Consider the following 23,988-nt stretch of genomic DNA (forward strand, 5'->3'; position numbering starts at 1 on the left):
GCCTCATACCTCCAAAGAAGAGGAGTGACTTCACCGTCTGGACACAAAAAGAATGTTTTCGTTCTGCCTGGACCACACATGAGAGTTTCGGGTGGATGACCAACTCTTCGTGGGGTATGTTGGAGCGCAGAAAGGATGGGCCGCGCAGAAGCGGACCATCTCCTGATGGATCGTGCTCTGTATAGTTATGCATTGGCTAAGAAGCAACCCCCTGAGGGCTTACATGCTAATTTCACCAGAGCTAAAGCTACCACCACTGCATTAGAATGCAGAGTTCTGGTCCTGTACATCTGCCAGTGAGCAACGTGGGCTTCCTTGCACACATTTACCAAACACATTTCTGCCTGGACAGTCAGGCCCTTAGAGGTGGGCATTTTGCCTGTGCGATCCTGCAGGACTTCCTCGTGTGAAAATGGTCCTCAGACCCACCTCTGGGGAGGCATTGCTTGGGTACCTATTCTAAGGTAAGGAATCTGTGGCTAGCAGTCTCTTCAAATGAACAAGTTACTTACCTTTGGTACTGCCTTATCTGGTAGAGACTCTATCTAGCCACAGATTCCTTACTGACCCACCCATTCTCCTCGCTCTGTGAACGAATTTTTAGGGACAGGGCCTTCCCCCTTTCATGGCCCTTGTTTTCCACACCAGTGGTCAGTGTACTCACTGGCTCTGCGCTTCTGGTGTAAAAAGTTGCGAAAAGCGCGCCTGGGTTGCGCTTATATAGGCACCGCAAACATCATTTCCTGCACGGATGATGCCCACGACACCACACGGAGCCGAACGGCGCCACCTACTGGCACGCAGGGGTACAGCTCGTGAAAACATTCCCAGATCCTGTCTGCGCCTGGGGCTAATTCTAATTTAAGGAATCTGCGGCTAGAGACAGTCTCCACCAGATAAGGCGTTACCAAAGGTAAGTAACTTGTTCTTTAAGCTTATTTTTTACAATTGTTTAGATTATCCATATAGTCATTTTGTAATGGTTTTAATTAACTACCAAATAAGGCTCTATTTACCCACCATCACCTTCAGCTTGCTTATGAGCTGTCTTATTGAGAGCACTTCACCGTATTACATTTACAGAAATGAACAGTGAAAAGTGTGTTTTGTCAATAGTGAGTTGGTTATATTCAAACATGGTTTTGGGATATTATGCTTCTTTATGCCTTATGATATTTGTGCACACTACACAAGCTGACCGTAATGCTCCTATTCTTTTGCAGGGCTGTAGTGATGTTTCTGGTTGAAAATGTCCAAAGAAATATTTTTGACCATCGCTACATTGAAAATGAACTGTGGAGAAGGTATGCTGTGTTCTGTATAAGTGATGATCTTATCTTTTTAATAATCATAATTTGTGAAAAACAGCTAATATTCTGTGTGTTGAACAGTCAGTGGGATATCATGGATGCTCCCTCTTTAGAATGGCAAGCTCTGCAATATTTCTCATAACTGGAGTGGATATTGGGAAAGGTTTTTCTTTTTTTAATAAAGGTCATATTACAATTGTAGGTTAGTCCATTTAGTTTAAACTTACATTGGTATTCTTCTTTTATATTTCTATTTCTTGTGCATTAACATTGTTTTTAGTGTTTTCAAGTTCAAGTTCAAAAAACTTTATTTCGGAGTAACTCCATAAAAGTACATAAAATGAATATAAAACCATTTAACAACAGTAAGTAAAATGTTTAAAATTAATACAGCCACATGGCTAATACATACTAATTACATACAGTGGATCAGATTGGCATTTTTAGATATTTTTTCCGTTTGTGCCAAAAAGCCCCCAAAAATTTTGCCACTGAGAACATAATGTGCACGGCCGTTTCGCTCTTAAGAATTCTGAAGGCTTCATGGCACCTGATGAAGCCCAGGTTCCTACAGATAGGGATAATCCATTTTCTGCGTGCCTCAGTATAACCCGTGCAAAAGAATATGAAATGCAGCTCAGTTTCGTCACTTGATCTGCAAGCCGGGCAAATACTGGGTGACGACAAAGACCAAGAACTAGTAAAAGCACGAATTGGCAAAGACCCGTGCCTCCATTGCAAATAAAGCTTCCTAAGTATTATAGGATAAACATTGTCAAGGGCCAATTCGAAGGTATAAGTACTCTTCATAAGAAGGAATTGATTTGTTAGAGACCCTAAGGATTTAGAAGGTCGAAGTAAGGGTGCCTTGGAGTCATGATACACTTTGGTTAGAGCTTTCTTAGAAAGCTTGGGACAGGCGTTACAAGGATCATTCCATAGTGCATCAAGACCTAGGCTCTCCAAACTATTCCTTTACTTTAGTGTTTTCTATTCTTTTTAAAGCTCTTAAATCAATGACTCTCATTGACTACAGCTTTTTGCATGTCAATCAAAATTGTGTTCGTGCTACTTTTCCAGTGTTTCTTGTCAAGTTTGTCATATTATCTACTGGCGGTCGCCAGTAGATAGTTATAGTTAGGACCTATTTTCCATAGGAAATCCGCAACATTCTATTCCCAATAAGTCTGGCGCCGGTTGACGAATCCTCGCGAAATTTTCCAAACTTTTGGCCAGCTCCGCTCCTACCCTGAAAGTTTTGTGGTGATTCGTCATGCGGGGGCCGAGAAAAAAGGGGGGGTCCCAAAACGCGTTTTCCCCATGCAATTTCCCATAGGATCTGTTGTCGCAGCTACAGCCCGAACCGCTGAACGGAATGACACCAAATTTGGCAAAGAGGTAGTCCTCAGTTCAGACTCGTGCCTTTTGCATAAATGGTGTGAATCTGTTCAGTAGTTCCTGAGAAAATGAGGGTAAAAAAGTTAGTGATATCTATGGCCGCGGAGGATCCGTGGACCGTACACGCACCGTATGCGCACCCTCCCCGAACCGAGCGCGCAACCTCCTGATCGCGCGCTGAATGCTAATTGGCTGTCGAGTGTCTCTCTACATTCGAAACCAGGAACTGTTGGTGGCCATTTTCTGCCTCGGTAGAAGCGAGGCTGAAGAAGCAAGGGGAATAAGTGTGTAAAACATATAAAGGGGGCAGAGTGGAAATACTCTGACCCTCTAGAGGTGCTTAGGGGGTCCCAGAAGGACCCCCTGGGGCCCCCCTTTAAAAAAAAAAAAAACAGCGAAATGCGCGCATGGTGCGCGCATCCTATCATGTTGGATGCACGGATCCTCTTGCGGTGGGTTCGTGGATCCAAGGGAAAAAAAATGAAATTGTTGGGAGATAAAGATTAAGCTTAAGTGTTTTGTTCTTGAGTGGCTCTAAAAAGAGCCGTTGTGTTCATTGAGAGTTGTTGGTACTTATAAGTAAGTACCTATACAGAGTCTAAAGTTGTTGAGGAAGACTCTGTTTCCTTCATCAGTAAAGTGTACTCCATCTCTCCTATACATCTCTTGCATATGAAAGCGCAGATTGTTATTGTAAATGGACCCCATTCTGTAGTCTCGGAGAAAAGCAGAAACAGATTTATTCACGTTTCCTTGCTTTCTCAATCTGTGGACAAAAATGATCAGACCAGTTCCATTCCTGCCTTTGGCATATGTTAGAGTACACAAAGGCAGTTTTAGGGGAAAGTGAAACCAGTTCTGCAAAGGTGTCCTTCATAAGCATTTCCAGACCTACCCCAGTCAAAGTGCCTAGGTCATTGCCACCACAGTGCACTATTATGAGGTCAGGGTGTTGGATTTGCATGAAGGATTTCACCAATGGCATCTATTGGTGCCACTTTAACCCTCTATGCCCAAACCATTTAATGTCTACATTTGGCAAACCCAGGTCTTTGTGAATGCCTTTGTTTTCTGCATACCTTTGGCTCCAGAAAATATAGGTGTGTCCCACAATCCACACTCTAAGCATCTTGAAAGGAGGTCTGGATGCACTCAGATGGTCTCTGTAAATGAAATGGCAGTTTGGAAAGTTAGATCTAAGTGTAAACTTAGTCTAAAAAATCTTCTTCTCTCCAAAGAGGTGGTTCTCCAAAGAAGCTCAAAGAAGAATGATTGAAATGGGTGGGGTCTTTCAGTAGTTAGAACAGGAAGTGTAATGAACCAATCAAATCTCTTTTTTTTCAGGTCACATGGGATCCGCGCACCCTGCGCGTACGCAGCACGCACCCAGCGCGGATCCGCAAAATTGTATTAAAAAGAAATATAGGATTAGATGTCAAAATATATTACTTTTAAGACTAGTTTAGAGTTTGTCTTCAATTAATATTCACATGAAATAGATAAATATGTTTTTTTAAATGTTAAATACTTCGTGGGATCCGCGCACCCACCGCGTCATAGACGCAGATGACGCATCGCGGAAGCGCGTAAACGTCGTGTTACGTACATCGAACGTGTCGCGTATAGGCTGGGAGTCGCGTACCGGTCGCATTGGAATCGCGCACTAACCACGTACCCGACGCATACTATGCGCGGATGCTATCGCGTAGGGATCGAGAACGGTGCGCTTAGGGTGCGCGGATCCAAAAACATGGAAAAAAAATATATAAAATAAAGTTTTGCACATATAGTTAAAAAAATATTTTGAAAAATATAAAAAAATATGTTTGAAAAACCCATTAAGTTCAAATAATATTTTTTAATTTTTAAAAGAATGAATTGAAAAAATACATTTAAAAATGGTGATAAAAAAGTATTAAACATGTAATTAATGAAATGACACACTGAATTTGAAAAATATAGAAATCCAATCAAAATCATTAAACATGATATCTTCAGAGATAAGTTATAGATAGGAATTAGCATTTAAAAAACCTTTGAAATTCACTGAAAAAACCATAGGTTTCATGCACGTTATAGTTAGGAATTGGCATTTAAAAAACCTTTGAAATTCAATGAAAAAACCATAGGTTTCAGGCACGTTATAGTTAGGAATTGGCATTTAAAAAACCTTATAAATTCACGGAAAAAACCATAGGTTTCAGGGGCGTTATAGTTAGCTGGACATTTCCCTCGTACAAAACCCTAGAAATTCCCCTGTTATAGTTAGTTCAGCTAACTATAACTCGCGCCCCCGCAATGCACTGCTGATGACGTCACATATTACATCACTCATGACATGGTCAGTGACATCACTGATGACATCACTGATGACATCTCAAATGACATCACTGATGACGTCATCCATGTGATAAATAAGTGCATCTTCTCACACCCTAATATAACCTTTGATACACCGACTCAAAATTTCAGACGACCATTTTGACAACCATAGTTACTACAATACCAATAACTACTCACCCACTCATTGACTTTTAGGTCTACATACATGTCCACTCACTCACCTCTACAGTCACTCATACTTACAGTCACTCTGTGCATTCATACACCTATATAGACACTCACACACCGCCAATCATCCATTGAGGTACTGACACATCTAGTCAGTCATGCAAATAATTAATCACAGTCCAATTTACTCACCTATACAGTTAAACATACTCAAGTTCACTTAACTCATAAAAATACTAACAAATTCTGTGTCTTCCTGTAGAAAAAACAAACAGCACATGACACAGATATCCTTGTACTATGGCGCATACAGCCACTCCCAAAATCACACACTCTCACATATAGATAGTTATATACTCTTACACATATATACGCTGCGTTTCACATATGTAGTTAGTGACACATGTATAACTGAGATATACATTCAATCACTAACACACCCATACATACACTCACCCAACCATACAGTCCATCACAGATGCACTTTTAAAACCATGCACCCAGTGAATCACCCACTCACACATCTAGGCACACACACCCTACCCACACAAACACTCAGGCACCCTTACAGATACTCAGACAACCAATCAATAACCCACATAGACACTCATATAGCTATTCACAAAACCATGCAGCCACTTATACACCAACACACAGACACATATAGACATTCACACAGTTTAGTCACTAGTCTGCAGTAAGATACATTTAATGACTCACTTATAGAGTCAGTTACGCACCTAGAAAATCATCCATTCACACACTTGTACACCCACTTATTCTTCAACAGGCCTTTCCCTATATATATTAAACATATTAAAACTGTTCAGAAACACATACTCAATGGATGATGTCATCAGTGATGTCATCAGTGATGTCATTTGAGATGTCATCAGTGATGTCACTGACCATGTCATGAGTGATGTAATATGTGACATCATCAGCAGTGCATTGCGGGGGCGCGAGTTGTAGTTAGCTGAACTAACTATAACAGGGGAATTTCTAGAGTTTTGTACGAGGGAAATGTCCAGCTAACTATAACGCCCCTGAAACCTATGGTTTTTTCAGTGAATATATATATATATATATATATATATATATATATATATATATATATATATATATATATATATATATATATATATATATATATATGCCCTCCAAGCTTCGATCAAACGACTAGCTGGCACTGCAGGAAGCGAGGTCTAATCATTCAATTTACCAAACACAACACACTGACGCTTTTCGTTAGAAGCCTTTACAAAGTGCTAATACTCCGTCTTTTTTCTCCTCCCATTAAATACGTGCAAATCACCAAAAACATTGAAGAAATACTTAGTACGATTTCTTAAAATTACCCTACTCCAATTGAACTACACCTTGTGCAAATTACACTAAATAATACATTTGCAAAAATTCCTCATTTTTTCTCTCCAAAATAATATATATATATATATATAAATATGACCCAGTAGGCCAAATTGGGCTTAACAAAGCAGAATTTATTGCAGTGCATTCATGCGAAAACAACCCACGTATTTCGACGTCACAAACGTCTTGGTCACGGGTGAGGTAGCAGTGTTACGCCACCAATAAAAAGAAAGGACACGTTTAAACAAAATGGGAAACAGATTGGGAGCACTCAAAACAGTAAAATATCACGAGCAGGTGTGAGAATTTATGTTAGGAATATTACTGTGATAACAGACTCCTTATAATATGCTAAATGTGCTGAAATCCCACTACAATGTATGAGACAACTAAATATAAGGTTAAAATAAAACAAGTTCAGCTCAACAGTACGCCTCATAAATGTACGTTCTCATTGTGGTTTGGTCAGAAATTTGCCACTAACGGAGTAACGCTGACAACACCCACGAACCTACCTGTGCTAATTTGGTCCCTGCTGAGGTCCCTGCTGCTTGTTCTTTCTCCCTCCCGCTGCCGCAGGACAGCGCGGCCGCTGTGTGGAGGGCAGTAAGGACTACACTTCCCAAGACCCCTTGCACGGAAGCGGAAGCGACGGATTTCGCGCCCGCAGGCGCTACAAAAGTGAACCTTCCCCCGGCAAAGCGGGGGGTTCTTGCCACTAACGGAGTAACGCTGACAACACCCACGAACCTACCTGTGCTAATTTGGTCCCTGCTGAGGTCCCTGCTGCTTGCTCTTTCTCCCTCCCGCTGCCGCAGGACAGCGCGGCCGCTGTGTGGAGGGCAGTAAGGACTACACTTCCCAAGACCCCTTGCACGGAAGCGGAAGCGACGGATTTCGCGCCCGCAGGCGCTACAAAAGTGAACCTTCCCCCGGCAAAGCGGGGGGTTCTTGCCACTAACGGAGTAACGCTGACAACACCCACGAACCTACCTGTGCTAATTTGGTCCCTGCTGAGGTCCCTGCTGCTTGTTCTTTCTCCCTCCCGCTGCTGCAGGACAGCGCGGCCGCTGTGTGGAGGGCAGTAAGGACTACACTTCCCAAGACCCCTTGCACATAAGCGGAAGCGACGGATTTCGCGCCCGCAGGCGCTACAAAAGTGAACCTTCCCCCGGCAAAGCGGGGGGTTCTTGCCACTAACGGAGTAACGCTGACAACACCCACGAACCTACCTGTGCTAATTTGGTCCCTGCTGAGGTCCCTGCTGCTTGTTCTTTCTCCCTCCCGCTGCCGCAGGACAGCGCGGCCGCTGTGTGGAGGGCAGCAAGGACTACACTTCCCAAGACCCCTTGCACGGAAGCGGAAGCGACGGATTTCGCGCCCGCAGGCGCTACAAAAGTGAACCTTCGCCCCGCGTCGCGGGGACGCGCGCGGGCACCGCCGGGCTAAGCCCGGGCAAAGGGCGGGCCCTCTGTGGCCCTCAGAGGCACAAGGAGGCCGGGCTGGGCCATTTCCAATTCTTGTCCCACCAATTATTGTTGCAAAAGTTGGGCATTGGAGTTGCCTAGATTATCAGAGCCCTGTAGCCAACTTGTTGAATTGGTAGCGGTGTTCGATTTGCACAGCACCCATAGGTTGACTACTATGGTGATTGTGAAGCACATTGGACAATACTGTAATTGATATATACGAGGTCCATTGATTCCACAAGTAGGCAATTGTTGTTTAATACATATTGACCAATATCTGACCATTTAGTCCTGCTTGTATTAGGTGAAAAGTGGGTTATCAACAGAAAGGGTGTCATGGCTACCAAACCGAAGACTAGATCGACCAAGCGTAAAGCATGCACTCCGCTGATTACGACAAATAGCCAATCTAACACAGATACTCTTGTCGGCTATTCTGCACCCCCAACGGCCATAGATTTAATGTTACGGAAGGTCATTGGTGCAGTAAACGGGGAAATTGAACGCACTCAGAGACGTTTATCATTGACCCCTACGCAAAACTCCCATATACAAATACACAGCAGTCCTCTGCTAGCCCCACAAGTAAACCTTTGTGACAGTCCTTTGGATAAAAGCCCGGATATCTCAATTGAAAATTTACCTTGTGGCCAACGGTTAATAGAGGCCGACCCATTAATTGACAAGGTAACAAAAAGACCTGACCCAATTAAGTTTAGGTTGCCCAAAAGAGGTCCTAAGAATACACAAGCTAGGAAGCCAAAACCCACCAATAAAAGGGGGAAGAAACAACTAATGGAGGATGAGCTCATAGAAGTAGATACGTCAACACCATTAAGTCCTCCAGGATGGCTACAATCAGTCATAGACGATCTGCAAAAACATATAGAAACATTCATCATTGCTCAAATAAAACCTCTTTGCAGCAAACTAGATAAAATTACTAATGAGCTCCACAAACAGACGAAGCTGAAGGAAAGTAACTCTAACTCTACTGGAAATTTAACTTCAACTGTAACCCCCTCCCCAAGACTACTTCCTATGGAGAATATTGGTACCAGAAATGAGCTATGCATTACTGCACAGGTTCATGCCCCACCCATAAGTGTAGACCAGCTACAGGATAGATGCCGCCCTGAAAGTATGAAAGATTGTCTCCCTATAAATAAGGACCAGCTTAGGAGACCGCAGTTAAAGTCAGGTCAGGCTGTGTCTCATGAGCAGAGGGATGTATGGCAGAAAGTTCCTGTTAGCAAGGGAAAATCCCCCCCTTCCCCCCCTGGAGTAAATTTACCACCTGAAGCAAGCCCCTATGTTGTGATTTTCGCCGGGGTCCCCGAACTCAGGGGGGGTCAAAGGGAGACACACCTTGAATTAAAAAACAAGATTATATACTGGTTAAATATACACAGACCTCTCCAAGGGAAGGAAAGGGGAGAAATTATCCATGTGAGAAGAGTACCATGGTTGGGCAACAGAGGAAAGGACATCGAAGGTGATTGCATTATTGCAAATTTCAGGAACCCAAAGTTAGTGGAGTATATACTGGGAAATTATAATAAAAATGTAACCAGTACTATTCAAACTATGCCTCTGGCCTATTTCTATCCCAGACACGTCCTTACATATCCTTTGGCTCACAATTTGGGTGGGAAGGGAGGAGGATTAGATGGAGGTTGGAGAAGAAATCGTGAATATATTGATCTACCACTATTACAATCCAATGGCCCGCAGTGGGAGAATAGATTCAGTCCCCTCCAATCGTTGGATGAAAATGATTGACTGACTAATCCAGAGGCACGTCTGGCAGGGACGGAAATAAGGACATCCACGAAAATAACTGAACTAACATCAGTGGGAAGGCACACATTGAATCACAGAGAAATCTGCCCGCAAAGCCAGATTGGGGAGAGGCAAAACCCACCACTAGAGGGGAAGGAGGTACATGAATTGGATACCCATGGTCGAAGGCTGTCTGGGACACAGGGCCCACGGGTGGTAATAACATCCTGGAACATTGCAGGCCTAGCGGGGAAAATAAGTAACATAGAGTGGAAGAACCAATTAAGGGACTCCCATATAATAGCCCTACAGGAGACATGGGCAGTTGATCCCGATAATTATGATTTAGAGGGGTTTAAGTCCTTCTTTGTACCAGCTCAGGAGAGCAGGGCTGGCAGAGCAAAGGGAGGCCTAATAATATATGCTGATGTAAATTTGAAGGGGAGATGGATTGTGCCATCTTGGACCTCAGATAACTTGCAAGCAGTAACCTTCCAGGGACAGGGGCTGAGGGTACAATTATTCAATTTTTATAACCCTGCCCCAGGAAGCGGCACTAATGCCGCACTTGAGGAACTAGACCTTAGACTAAAACAAGAATTTGATTTAAGAAAAGGCGGTGAAAACTCATTTGTACTCTTAATGGGGGACCTAAACTGTCATCTTTGCCCACGCTTGACACCGGTAACTATCCACTGGGATCTCTGCCCAATTAAAAAGGGCCCACATCTGGAGCACACAGCTGAGGGTATATTAATAACAAAAATATTAGGGAGTCACTCACTAGCGCATACTATTGATCTGGTAACTCCTGAACCAGGGGGCACTCTGATACCTACTTTTAAAGGAAGGGGATGTTCGTCTATTATAGACTACATCTTTATATCCACCTTTGCCAAACATCGGATTAGGAAGGTAAACGCTAAATGGAGTGCCTTTAGCGATCATAACCCCTTGGTTATAGAAATACCATATAAGGATCTTTCCGAAATGAATAAGCAGCTGGATACCATTTTACAACCCACCGATCAGGGAAGGCGTTTAAAATGGATAAAAATCAATGCCCCTGATTTTTATATTGCATTAGTACAAAAGGGGAGAAAGTGGCTTGAGGAGTGTTTAGATCTGCAAATAGAGGGAGTTGATTTAATTGCTGCCTTTAGGGAGCTGACTAAATGCGCTGGGCAACTATTGGTGGCAAAAGGCCCTAGAAAACTAGTGACCCACCCAAGATGGTTTGATGTAGAATGTGCGCGAGCACTAAGAAATCTTAAGTCAAGTCTTAAGACAAACCCGAGAGACTCAGTGGAGGTGGCAAAAAATAGGAAAATCTACAGAACTAAGATTAAAGAAAGAAAAACCACCTTAAAAGTGGAATTATGGGCTGACCTAAGAGAGGCTGGTGAAAACAGGGATTTCACCGAATTTTGGAGGATTATAAATAGGCCCTCTCTCTATGATTGCAATACACCGGTCCTTAGTACAAATATCCTTCCACAGCAATGGGTAGCTCACTTTGAGAAGCTCTATAATCATACCAAGGCTTGCAAACAAGAAGGGGAATGGGTTGGCAATAGGAATAAGGCTCAGGACTTTACACTCACCGAGATCGTGCAAGCAATTAACGGTTTGACACCAAACAAAGCACCTGGGCCTGATGACACTCCCCCAGATTTGTACAGAAGCAATGTTGACTTATGGGCACCAATTTTAATGAGAGTGCTAAATGAAGCTATCAAAACAGGCCTCCCGAGGTCATGGTCCACTGCCCTAATAGTTCCTATTTTTAAAAAAGGAAATAAGGACAATCCCCAGTGCTATAGACCTATATCATTAATTGATGTTTCGGCTAAAATACTGGGGCGGGTGGTCCTAAATCGCTTAATGGCCTGGACTGAAGAGCAGCACACAATCGTTGACACCCAGTATGGCTTTAGAGCAGGAAAGTCGACCAGCGATCAATGCCTAAACTTATATCTTCTGGTCGCTAAATACACTATTGCAAGTAATGGGACCATTTACATGGGATTTATGGACCTAGCAGCGGCTTTTGATAACGTGAATAGAAGTAAGCTTTGGGAAATGATGACCTCCCTGGGGATTGACCAGGGATTGATAAACATCTTGAGAGAGTTACACTGGAACACTACAGCGAGGGTTCGCTATAGTATGGAGGGGGGGCAAACTGACTCCTTCCAATGTTCCAGTGGCGTAAGGCAGGGGTGCATTCTTGCCCCCTTCCTATTCTCACTATACATAAATGACCTGGAGTCAACCCTCATAGCTAAGGCAGCCGATTGTCCTAGGGTAGGAAAGCGCCAAATACCAGTCCTCCTTTATGCGGACGACGCGGTTCTCCTTGCCCGGACACCGCGTAGTCTCCAAATACTGATCAATGGATTTGTAGATTTTATCAAAAAATTTGATCTGTCAGTTAATCTGACTAAATCCTTTGCGCTGATCGCAGGCAAAAAAACGATCAAAAAACCGACATTAAATATTGGGACCCATGCTATGGAAATAGTAACCACCTTCCCGTATTTAGGTCTACTGTTTGACAGCAAAATTCAGTTTGATAAGTTGTTGGAGGAACGCTGCACTAAATTAGTTTCGTCATGTGGTGCAATCATGAACTTTGCACAAAGATTAGGCTACTGGTCCCCTGAGCAAGTAATGACCTTATATAATTCAATTAGTATAGCCAAAGCGGCATATGGAGCAGAGGTCTGGGGCTTCAGGGATGTTAAACAGCTGCAAATGGAAGAAAATAAATTCATCCGTAGAATTTTGAAGATCCCACACACGATACCAGCTGAAATTGCACACTCTGAACTCGGTATCCCATACATTGCCGATTTGGTTAAAACTAAGCCAGTTTTGGCATGGCTCAGCATATGGGCTAACCCGGATGCTGAACTAAGCAAGGAAATTATTAATGATTGCTTACAAAGGGATAAAGGAATGTCAATCCCATGGCTGAAATATGTTAAAGTAACCTTAGAATCTGTAGGCCAACACGCACTCTTTAGTACCCCTACTTTAATTACAAGAAATAGTAAAATGCAAATTAAAAGATTGTTGCTGGACAAAATGGAATCCCATAGGGAAACTAAAGCTTTCACATCAAAACGCTCAGTGGTAGCCCACTGTTTAGTTAAAGAGACAGTGGGTATGGAACCCTATCTATTTCTGCTGCATAATCAACAAGATAGATTTTTAATGTGTCGTTTTAGGCTCAATTTGTTGCATAATATTTTATCTTACCCATCGGGTTTTTCTGCGACTATTGAGCAGAAGGGGGCCTGCGGCTGCGACAACTTGTCTCCGCAGGACACCCTTCATTTTGTATTGTTGTGCCCATTTTATTGTCTCCCTAGACCAGGGGTACTCACAAACTTTCTGTCGGGGGCCAAAATTACAGTGTGGTTAGTGGCCGAGGGCCGCACTGGTAGGGGTGGAGTCAGTGGGGGCGGGATCAGTGGGGGGCGGAGCTAGAGTAAAAAAAAACATCTGTCTCCCTCCCTCTATGTCCCCCTCCCCCTCTCTCCCCCTCTCTCCCTCCCTCTCCGTCTCTCTCCTTCCCACTCCGTCTCTCTCCGTCTCCATCCTTCCTCCTCCTTCTCCCTCTGTCCTCCTTCTCCCTCTGTCCTTCGTCTCCCTCCCTCCTTCGTCTCCCTCCCTCCTCCGTCTCCCTCCCTCCCTCCCTCCACTGTCTCCCTCCCTTTCTCCCTCTCTCTCTCCCTCTCCTTCACTCTCAGTCTCTCTCAGTCTCTCTCCGTCTCCCTCCGTCCTCCATCTCCCTCCGTCCTCCGTCTCCCTCCCTCTCCCTCTGTCCTCAGTCTCCCTCCCTCCTCCGTCTCCCTCCCTCCCTCTGTCTCCCTCCCTCCCTGTCTCCCTCCCTCTCTCTCCCCCTCCCTCCTCCGTCTCCCTCCCTTCCTCTCTCCTTCCCTCTCCAAATTAACAATTTTTAAAAATCTGTTAATTCCTCTCTGCATAACTCGTAATGGGGCCCTTTACGTTCCAGAGTTGTGAGGCAGCCCCTTTACAGTTGTATCTTCATCAACATTAGCAATATCGGCAAGGCAGAAGATTCAGGAGGCAGGCTTCGGTCACATTTGGTTTGGGGCAGACTTGTCAAGAGGGGTGATGGTTTTTAAGGTTTTCTCTTTATAGCCTAGGTCGCTGGATCTCTTAAGGACGGTATAATGATCTTCTGATTACATTTTCAAGTAGTTTTATTTCGAGGCAGTCTTTGAAGTAGCTTGATCCTCACCTCCAGTCCTGCCATACAATACCATATTTCTTAGCTATTATGAAGGTGACTTTCGATTCTTCTAGGACACGGAGTGCAAGCTCCGTCTCCCTCCCTCCCTCTCTCTCTCCCTCCCTCTCTCTCTCCCTCCCTCCCTCTCTCTCCCTCCCTCTCTGAAAAAAAAATCGGGAGAATGGGGCCTTGAATCGGGCGCAGTGGCAGGCAGAGAGAGGGTGATGCAAGTGTTGTGCACTGGCCTGGCAGGTTGCTGGCAGCGCATACCACCCCCCCCCCCCCCCCCTCCCCCCTGTGGCAGCCCGGCTGGCTGAAACAGATTCCAGGTACACACACAGCCGCCCCGAGTACTTCACAGGGCTTTAAAAGACCATCCGCTTGTTGATGAGGCTTTGTTTTGCTTTCTCACCCTTTCTAGAGCCCCTGCATCGCCACTCTGATTATTGCTGGAGGAATTAGCGCTCTACACAGTCAGCTGAAACCCCCCGAGGAATCGGGTTTCGGGATGCTTGAATCGGGAGGCGGGAGACTAGCCTTGAAATCGGTAGTCTCCCGCCTGAATGGGGAGGGTTGGCATGTCTGGGTACGATATCTGCAAGGTCCGCGGGCCGCCAAGAAAGGCTTGCCGGGCCGCTGGCGGCCCGCGGGCCGTACTATGAGTACCACTGCCCTAGACGCATGTTTTTAATTAATATTTTAAAATGTGGGAAATTTCGACATGCGAAGGTAGCTTTGCTGTTCCTTCAAAGAGCAAATGATATGTACACTCTATGCTCAGTGATAAGCTTCTTGAAAGCTGCTGTAAGATTAAGGAACACTAGAGATTAGCTTACTTTTCGCATTGTGATAAAGTGTAACAGTTCAGTTGATAGTTATTTTTTTTATATTAATGAATTGTATAATTATATGTGTTGTTGTGTTTTAAATATGTACTTTTTATGATGATTTTTTAACCATCGAAATAAAGAATTTGAACTGAACTGAACTGACTTGTTGAGTCATATTGAGTTCTGAAAGGAGTACAGATGGTGATTACAGGCCCTAAACATACCCATAGTAATGTAAATCACAAAATAGCGCTGTCGAAGCCAGGCTTTTTTAAATACAACTCTCACATGGATAGAACAAAAAATAATTATAAACTGTAGTGCATATAATAAACCATGTACAGTGATTGCTGCACTAAATAAGTGCAAATAATAAGCAATATACATAATGCCCTAGTGGGCTTGCACTTCAATTGTTTGGTTGCCCGAACAGTAGATCACCTGTAAAATAAAGCCCCAGTAAGCTAAGCTCAAGAGACATTTGTATTTTAAAAGTTTGAATGTCCAAACAGTAAAACAGCTGTAATATGAAGCCCCAGGGGGCTGTGTTCAAAGAGATCAAGTAGAAAAAGGGAAGTGAAGGCATATAATAGTAGCTGTACATCCATGTTTGAAATCCTTGCCAGAAGGCACACAAATATTTCATGAATGCAAAATGAATAGGCATCAAACCGTGTAACCACCAGCATAAAGCAGGTCAGGAAGCCCACCATGGGAAACCAAGAAGGTACAAAAGATTGTCGAAAATAGAAAAGAAAAATAATAGAAAAATTGGAAAAAAGATAAATAGATATCTGAAATCTTTTGTTCACATCTGCTCCTTGGACTCAAGGGAGCATATTAGAAGTAAGTCCATCCCCATGGGCAGTCAAGGACAGGAATATATATATAGTAATCTTGCCAAATCAGGACGAAGGGTCAACCCTATGTAACATAAAAAGACAAAAATTACAGAATTAAAAAATATATACAGATTTGCAATAAAGAAAAAGGTACAACTGTATCAGTGTGGTCAGAGCTTTCACGCTAAGCACAACCTAAAATCTCTGGTATAAAGAACAAGAGTATCTTGAAGGGAACCTAATCACCCAAATGAATAGACATTTCATCATCTTTATTGAGACCATTTTGGATCTTAGCATTAAGTTACAGAATGTATTTTGATTTCAGTTGTCTCAGAATGTGTGTACGTTTACCTCCTCTGACTGAGGCTGGAACTCTATCAATAGCAAAAAATCTCAACCGATCACTCTCGCCATTGTGTGGTGTAACAAAATTGGTGCTACAGGGCATTGTCTGTCTGAATTTCTTATAGCACGCATATGCTCCAACACACGTTTTTCCCCCCATATTTTCTGTATACCATTAGAGCTATGTAAATAAGTGCAGCCAGGCCCTGCGGCCAACCCTCACCTGGAGCCAACCCCCCTGCTGCGCATGGTCCTTGGCCTTGCGCAGTGATGGTTTGCCACAGTGACTGGCCCTGGGGACCCCATCCCTCAGGGCCATGTATTCTTTTTAAGGAGAGGGGGGGCCACATCCCCTGGGGTCCAGCATCATTTATTAGGGGGATAGGGCACGTCCCTCAGCCAATACCCTGGGGGGGGCATCCCCCTGGGGCCTGGCTACATTTTGCAGGTGGGGGGGGGGCACATGGCTGATTTCGGCCCCTGGAACCCCATCCCCCCGGGCCCTCAAAAGTAAAGGGTACGCTGGTGCCCACCCAAGGTACCCACCGTAGTGTCGATGGGGGAGCCCCAAGGTCGCTCAGCCCAAGCCGGCTCCCCGCATACAGTGGGAGCCAGCATTGCTCCCGCCCAGCTCCTAATGCTGTTCCCTGCAGGCGGGTGCAATATTTTCCACGGTTTCCCTTCCCAAATCACTTCAAAAGCATTTTTGAAGCTCCCACACCGCTGCGAGCTGGTAAACTGCTATGGATTGCTGCATGTTTTCTTTTTTGGCCCGGGGGGGTCCCTTTGGGTCACCCTCCATGGGGCCTACTAGGTCAGGGTATTCCTACCTTGTCCCCATATATCTTAGTTTTTCGTTTTTTTACTTCAGGACAGGGGGCTAAGTCTCTGAGTCCTGTAATACCTGCAGCAAAAGTTTTCTAATTGTGCTGGCAGCCAATCAGGGCACTTGCTGTTGCAGGATTCTGACTCCCATGGGAATGAGATGGTCCAAGAGAAATAAAACTCCCTCGGACAATTACACGCTTTGTTTTTAAATTGGCTCTACCGCGCGAGACTCTCGCTGACTCAACTACTACAATGTACAATTATTTTTTACCCTAAATTTCTCAAAAACTACTGAACGGATTCACACCATATCACAAAAAAGCACAATCTGCAGGCCAAGATCTAGCTTCCTGCCAAATTTGGTGTAATTCCGTTCCGCAGTTTGTTCTGTAGCCCGTCTCAAAGAAGTCTGTGGAAAATGCATTTGGATTTTGCGTTTTGGGTCCCTCCTTTTTTTCTCGGCTCCTGCTTGACAGATCACCCAAAATTTTCCAGGAAGCGGCTGCGGTAGATGAACTTTTTTTGGGCATATTTTGTGAAGATTCATCAAACAGTTCCAAAGTTATTAGCAAACCATAAAACGCACTTTGTATGGAAAAGTGGGTGTAACTATAACTACCTAGTGTCACCCGCCACTAGGCAATATATACATGCACACATAAACAGATTTATTGGTGGCTATCTAGAGGGTAAAAATATAGATTAGCAGGAGTTTAACACCACCCCTCTTTCTGGTTCCGGCTCAAACATGATAAAACACTAAAAACACTAACATACGCCAGTTTGGTTACCAACTCACACAACAAATACCATAACTTGTGCTACCTGCCGTGCTCTTTTTTTAGCTCTTTCCTTTGTTTCTGTACTGTTTGCAAATTGATGTTAAGCGCATTGTGGTCAGCCTTGTCATATTTAGTTTTTAATTGTGAGGTTTTCACAAAATGACCTTTTTTGTGAAGTACTTTATTTCTAACCCCCACTGTGCATTTGGAGTTGGGTGGAGGGTTTGGCTTGTGGCCAGCCTTTAGTCATACCATCAGGCAACCTCCTCTGTGTATGGTCTTTGCCATGAGATAACATTTGCTGTGTCTGCCTACAGCAGTGTGCCGCAAGAGTTGGATGCCGGACGTAGTCTGCGCCAAGGCCCTGCACCTTCATCCCTGCCTGTAGCCTGCCTCCACAGTGTACATCCTCCTGGTGTGCGTAGGAGGGCTTGGACGCATTGGTCTTTGCTTGTGGTCAGACATTTGTTAAAATTCCAACCTTTGTTTTCTTTTTGAGTAGTATGAAACTCTTGAGTTAGAAGTGATTCGTGAGCCAACCGCAAAATGGTGTCCAATATCAGTTTCTCAAATTGCTGCTCACATGAATGTTTTTTGTTACTATGGAGTCTTGTGCGGATTTGTTTTTTTTTCCTAGTGTGGGTCTTGTGTTTTCCAAACCCCTTTAGCACTCTCCTGGGTCCATGCACTTCTGATGGTGCTCCCCCAACCGCCACCCCACCCCCCTCCTCCCATTATCGCCATGGCAATTTTTTCCCCAACAAAAAGCTGGAATGAAAGCCGTCTCTAAAGTTTCAAGATGGACAAAAAAAAACATTAAGAGCCTCTTTACAGCCAATCATAATTCTTTTTTAAAAATCACAATGCTTTTGACAGGAATTGCTAATCATAACTCTCAAGTTGAAATAACAGATATACAGACGGTTAACCCTTTTAAAACCGCTCTGTAACTTTTTAAATGGGTGTTTCTGAGTATCTCAAAAACTACTGAATGGATGTACACCACAGCAGCAAAAACTTGCATTTTGAGTGAAATTCTACTTGCATTCCAAGTCTGGTGTGAATCCAATGAGTGGACCAGGCTGCAGGCGTGAGCAAACTTTTATCTGGGAACTAAAATGTAAAATGCCTTCTCTCAGAACTACCCCACCAAACAAAAAATAAACACTTAACTGACTAGTGATTTGCCATATTTCCGGCACATCCATCTATGGGGTGAATAGTTATAGGCATAGTAAAAAAAAGCCCTCTCAATGGAAAGTGGAGCTAAACCAGACTACAGAGTGTCTACTTATCTATATTACAATGGTGGTGATAGTACTAGGATAGTTATGGTTAGGTCAGAGTTTCCATAGGAATGGCATTTTTTTTTCTTCTAATAAATATGAGGCAGTACAACAAATCTTCATGAAACTTTCCTCCAAAGAAAACTATTTGTAGTCTGGGTTCCTCATGCCAAGTATTGTTTAAAAAAATATATATATTGAGTTTTATTCATATAACATCAAAAAGATACAACATATTTTCAACATGAGTGCTGCATCACAATATGGAACACACTCTACATCAGTTCGGTGTGACATAATAGGTTATTGCATCCATATGACCTTCTCTCTCTTCGCCATCTAGGCCTAATACAGTATTTAGTATATCTTATCACATTATCGTATGTTAGACAATGACATCAGATAGGCAACAAGTGGACTATATATATCTTTTGGACATGATGACACAGGCAACTCCTCCGCATACACCTTCAATTGCTCTTTACGGTGTACCATGTCATCTATCCAATGTTGTAGTTTAGGAGCTCATTTGTTCCCCCAGTTCATGGCTACTCTTCTCTTGGCAAGCAGTAAGGCTATAGCTATGAGTCTGTGACTGGGTGGTTTTAGAAATTTCACAAGGCCAAGTAGGCAGAGCTGAGGAGTGTTGAATATAGCTTCCGATACCGTGGTCCTCAAAGCATCTGTCACTTCACTCCAAAAATAATTTACCAATGGACATGCACAAGCCATATACAAAAAGTCTGCCCACATATTCCCACATTGTACGCCCTTTTCATCCCCTCACAGTCCGTTTCTGTGCAAACAGGTGTATAATACATTTGTTGTAAAAACTTAAAATGAATAATACATAAATTGCAATTCAGGGTTAGCATACCTGTGAGCGCGCAGCAGAAACCCCAGTCATCTATAGATAATGGTGAATCCAGCATGGCATTCCACCTATCTAGGGATTTATTAGAATCAGTGCATTTCTCCCTCTGGGAAGCTTTATACAGTTGGTAATGAGGCACCCACGAGTAGGGCTAGTAAGTTATATCTGTAGGGCCTCAAGGGCGGGAGGCTCTAAAAGAAAGGATGGGTAGATATCTTTTATGGCCATTCGCAGACGCAGGTAGGTGAAAAGCAAAAGCGGAGTTTGTGGCACATCAAAGGATAGAACCTGCAGAGTGATGAATGAGCCCTCTCGGAATATATCGCCCATGGTTCACAAGCCAGTATTCGCCAGCATCACCCATGCCTTCGGACACTGCATCACTTATATGTTTGGATGGTGTATAAGGGGGTCGTGGGAGCATAAAGCGGAGTCTTAAGGGCCCGCAGTCCCTAGGTTCACCATGCGGTAATAGTACTCTTAATAGAGTTGATCTCAGAGTGGGGGATATCATTTCTCTTTTGTGGTATAAGGGCAGGTAGCGGGATGGGATGTGCGTCATCCGATTCTATTGCGATATGATGTATAAATTCATGAGGGTGATGCCAGCAATATGTGTAGTGTGCATGAGCACATAAATAATATAAATAAACATCTGGAGCCCCATACCCCCCCCCACCCGCCTGGAATAAGGTAAATTCAGCCCTTCCCATCTAATTTTAGATTGATTGCCCATGTCAGGGCGATCATGTGTGAGCATATAGTTTTGAAGAAATAAAGGGGCAGTGTGATGGGAATATTGATGAATAAGTACAAACAGCATGGGAGAAAAATATACGTTTTTTTGAAGCACTATTCGATCAGCCAGAGATAACGGTAGGCTCATCCATCTAACTAATTGGTCCTCTAGCTTAGAGACTGTCCTCTCATAAGTTTTCTAGATCACCACCCCTGGATCCCTGTGGATCCAAATACCCGGATATTTAACAGGATCAGTGCACCAGCCAAGAGGGAAGTCCAGTGATATATGCTGCGTATGCGGCGTCAGGGGAATAACAACTTGTACTAATGCCAGCCTATCGTTCAAAACAAATATGTTCACTTATTAAGGGTGCCAAATGGTCTGCAGTAAATATAGGACCATATCGTCTGCATATCGAAATATGCTAATAGGTCTTAACCTAAAGCGCAATGCCGAATCAGCATTGTGTTGCCATATTTTGCATGCCAAGGGCTTGAGGGCAAGGGTAAATAATGGGGACAGCCCTGCTGCGTCCCCCTTTGGATAAGCAGTGGTTCCGCTGTGTTGCCGTTAATTTGGAGTTTCGCAACCGGTTTGGTGTAAAGGAGCTGAATCCATCTAATGAATGAGTGAGGCATTCCTATCCTCCGTAAGCTGGTGAACATAAGCACCCATTCTATAGAGTCCGAGGCTTTAGTGGTGCCTAGCAACGCTGCAACCGCTTGCAGATTGAGATCAAGTTTGTGAAATAGAGCAAAAATGGTGCACAAGTTATGTTTCGTAGAATGGGTGAGAATGAAACCTGATTGATCTGGCAACACAAGGTGCTGTAATAGCGACTGTATTCTAGTGGCAAGTATTTTTGTTAGAATTTTGCCATCAGTGTTAATTAGTGAAAGTGGTCTATAAGACTCACAATATTCTGCCTGCTTATCTGACTTAAATAGTTGACTAGTAGAGCTTCCCGCAGGGAAGGGGGAGCATGCCTCTCTCATGATCCCCTGCGTGCATCTCAAGTAGATGGAGGTCCAACAGGTCTCATAATTCTTTATAGAATTCCCCTGTTAAGCCATCTGTCCCCGCTGTCTTCCCGTTGGGCTGTGAATGGATCACGTCACGAATTTCCTCTTCCATGATGGGCTGTGTAAAATATTCTCGTTGTCCTAGTGATAACCATGGTAAGGTTATGACTCTTAAATATTCCTCAATCTCTCCGGCTGATGTCGTTGTACGCCTAAAATTGCAAATAGTATTCAGCGTACGTACTTAATATAGATGGTGTCTCACAACATTCCTTTCCTTGGGCATCTATCATTTTCACAACTTGTGTGGAAGCCCATGATGTCGTTAATTTACTATCAAGTGTTTGGCCAGGTCGGCCTCCCTCACGATATGCTTGCGCTACATGCTGCAGTGATAAAAATTTTACCGCGCAATTTGCCATCTCTTGATAAGCAGGTACTTTCTCCCTGATAGTCATAAGGAGTGCTGGATCGAAGTCTGCACATGGTCCTGTTCCAACTCCTGTATGTCCCGCTCTAGTGTGTGCAATTGTTGAAGGATATCTTGCAGGTTTCCAGCCTGTTTACTGATACAAACCCCATGCAAGGTTACTATGAAGGCCTCCCACAGCGTATGTGTTCCATTTACTGTACCCACATTGTGGTCAAAGTATTCTACATGTAGCTCTGCCCTAAATAATTGATCTAACAATGCATTGGCTGGGAAGCGCCACATGAATTGCCTTGGTGCGTGATAAGGGACCGATATCACCAATTTCACTGGGGCATGATCAGATAGGGTTGGCAAGGGATCAACTGTCTCTGTCTAACCACTGACCTCATGGGTGACTAGCCAATAGTCCAGTCTCGACCAGGACTTATTTGCAGAAGAGGAGAACATCCCCTCCCGCCTGGTGGTTGGTGTTACATAGTCTCCAGAGGTCCAACAAGCCGTGCTCCTTCATTCCATCACTGAGCACCCTAGCGGCTTGGGTATACTGTTTCGATCATTTACATTTTATCTATCCAAGGCTGGATTCAGGCATTTATAAATTTCGCCTCCCCACACCACTGTAGAAGGTTGCATAATATGGAAGTGTGCCCATAACCGCGCATATAAGTCAGGTTTGTCATTATTAGACCCATACACATTCACCAGTGTCAAAATAGTGCCACAAAAATTACCCTGTACAATAATGTACCGACCCTATGTGACCGTATCTGTATTCATAACCACACATGGAGTGCCCTTTTTGACCAGCAGGAGGACCCCTCTGACATACGATGAATAGGAAGAGGCTAATCGTATAGATGTCCACTGAGCACCTATACCATGCTTCGTGTGCTGAGTAAGATGTGTCTCTTGCAGCAGTGGCACTTGTCGGTCGAAATAAGCAATACCCGTTCGAGTTTTTCAGGCGTTATTTAAACCCCTGAGGTCCCATGTGATAAGAGACAAAGGTCTCTGTGTGTCTGCATCATGCCCCGTCAGGGTGAATAATCGACAAGATACAGAACAAATTCAAGCATGTAGTGTGTGCCAATATGATCAAAGCATTGAATTGGTATGCAACGTTAAGAAACATTTCCATCCCAGTCGAAATTCCTTCCCCTCCCACTTCAGCATCCCAATATTGCTGAAGACAGCCCCTTCTTCCAAAATACCCCCCCCCATAAGACCCAGACCCTCCCTATTCCCAAAACAACAAACCCTTATGAGAACAATGTGGTGCGCACACAGAGGCAGAGAACGACTGCCAAGCACCTATATAGTCGCAAAGTGGCCGCTTTTAAAATAAACAATGCGCCAATCGTGCAACTGAAATGCAGGAGCATTTTACCCTACCCGACAGCCCCGCATAATAACTTAAGCATCGTGTCTGCTATGACAATTTGTCAGATCTACATCAGGAATTACAAGCACCCTTAGATCAAAAACAACCATGCAAACATATTATGATAAATGAGACAGACCAATAGGAGTCCCAACCTCCAAAGGATCAAAAAAGTGAATTATAATCAACCAGGTTCCTCTAAATTAGAAGAGGTCCTCATCTTTCCGTTTTCCACCCCTGGGGATCCTTGTCTGCCCTTTCTTGCTTCTTGAGAAACTGTTGCAAACTTTTAGGATCATCTAAGATCTTTGTTTTGCCATCAACTGTCACCTTCAGGTGAGCTGGATATAGCATAGTCAATGTTCAGTTGCTGTAATTTCCTCTTAACTGGTAGGAATTGCTTCCTGGACCTGTGGTGTAAAATGCTGAAAAATAGAAAATTCTGCACCTTCAGATGAAGGGTTTGTAATTCTCTGGAGTGGCGTACTGCTACGTCATGTACTGTGTAATTAAGC

At 43.8% G+C, this 23,988-nt stretch overlaps 1 protein-coding gene across 5 annotated transcripts in view; it reads left to right on the forward strand.

Annotated features, from left to right (window-relative positions):
* GSS (glutathione synthetase) overlaps positions 1 to 23,988 on the forward strand; it is a 651,892-nt gene that overhangs the window by 247,723 nt on the left and 380,181 nt on the right. For all 5 annotated transcript variants that reach the window (XM_085619008.1, XM_085619005.1, XM_085619007.1 and 2 more), the window contains one exon: positions 1,224 to 1,304. In XM_085619008.1, coding sequence (XP_085475134.1) covers positions 1,224 to 1,304 — 81 coding nt within the window. The remainder of the gene's footprint in view (positions 1 to 1,223; positions 1,305 to 23,988) is intronic.

Source organism: Triturus cristatus, chromosome 7 (genome assembly GCF_964204655.1).
Source record: "Triturus cristatus chromosome 7, aTriCri1.1, whole genome shotgun sequence".
Lineage (NCBI taxonomy): Eukaryota > Metazoa > Chordata > Amphibia > Caudata > Salamandridae > Triturus > Triturus cristatus.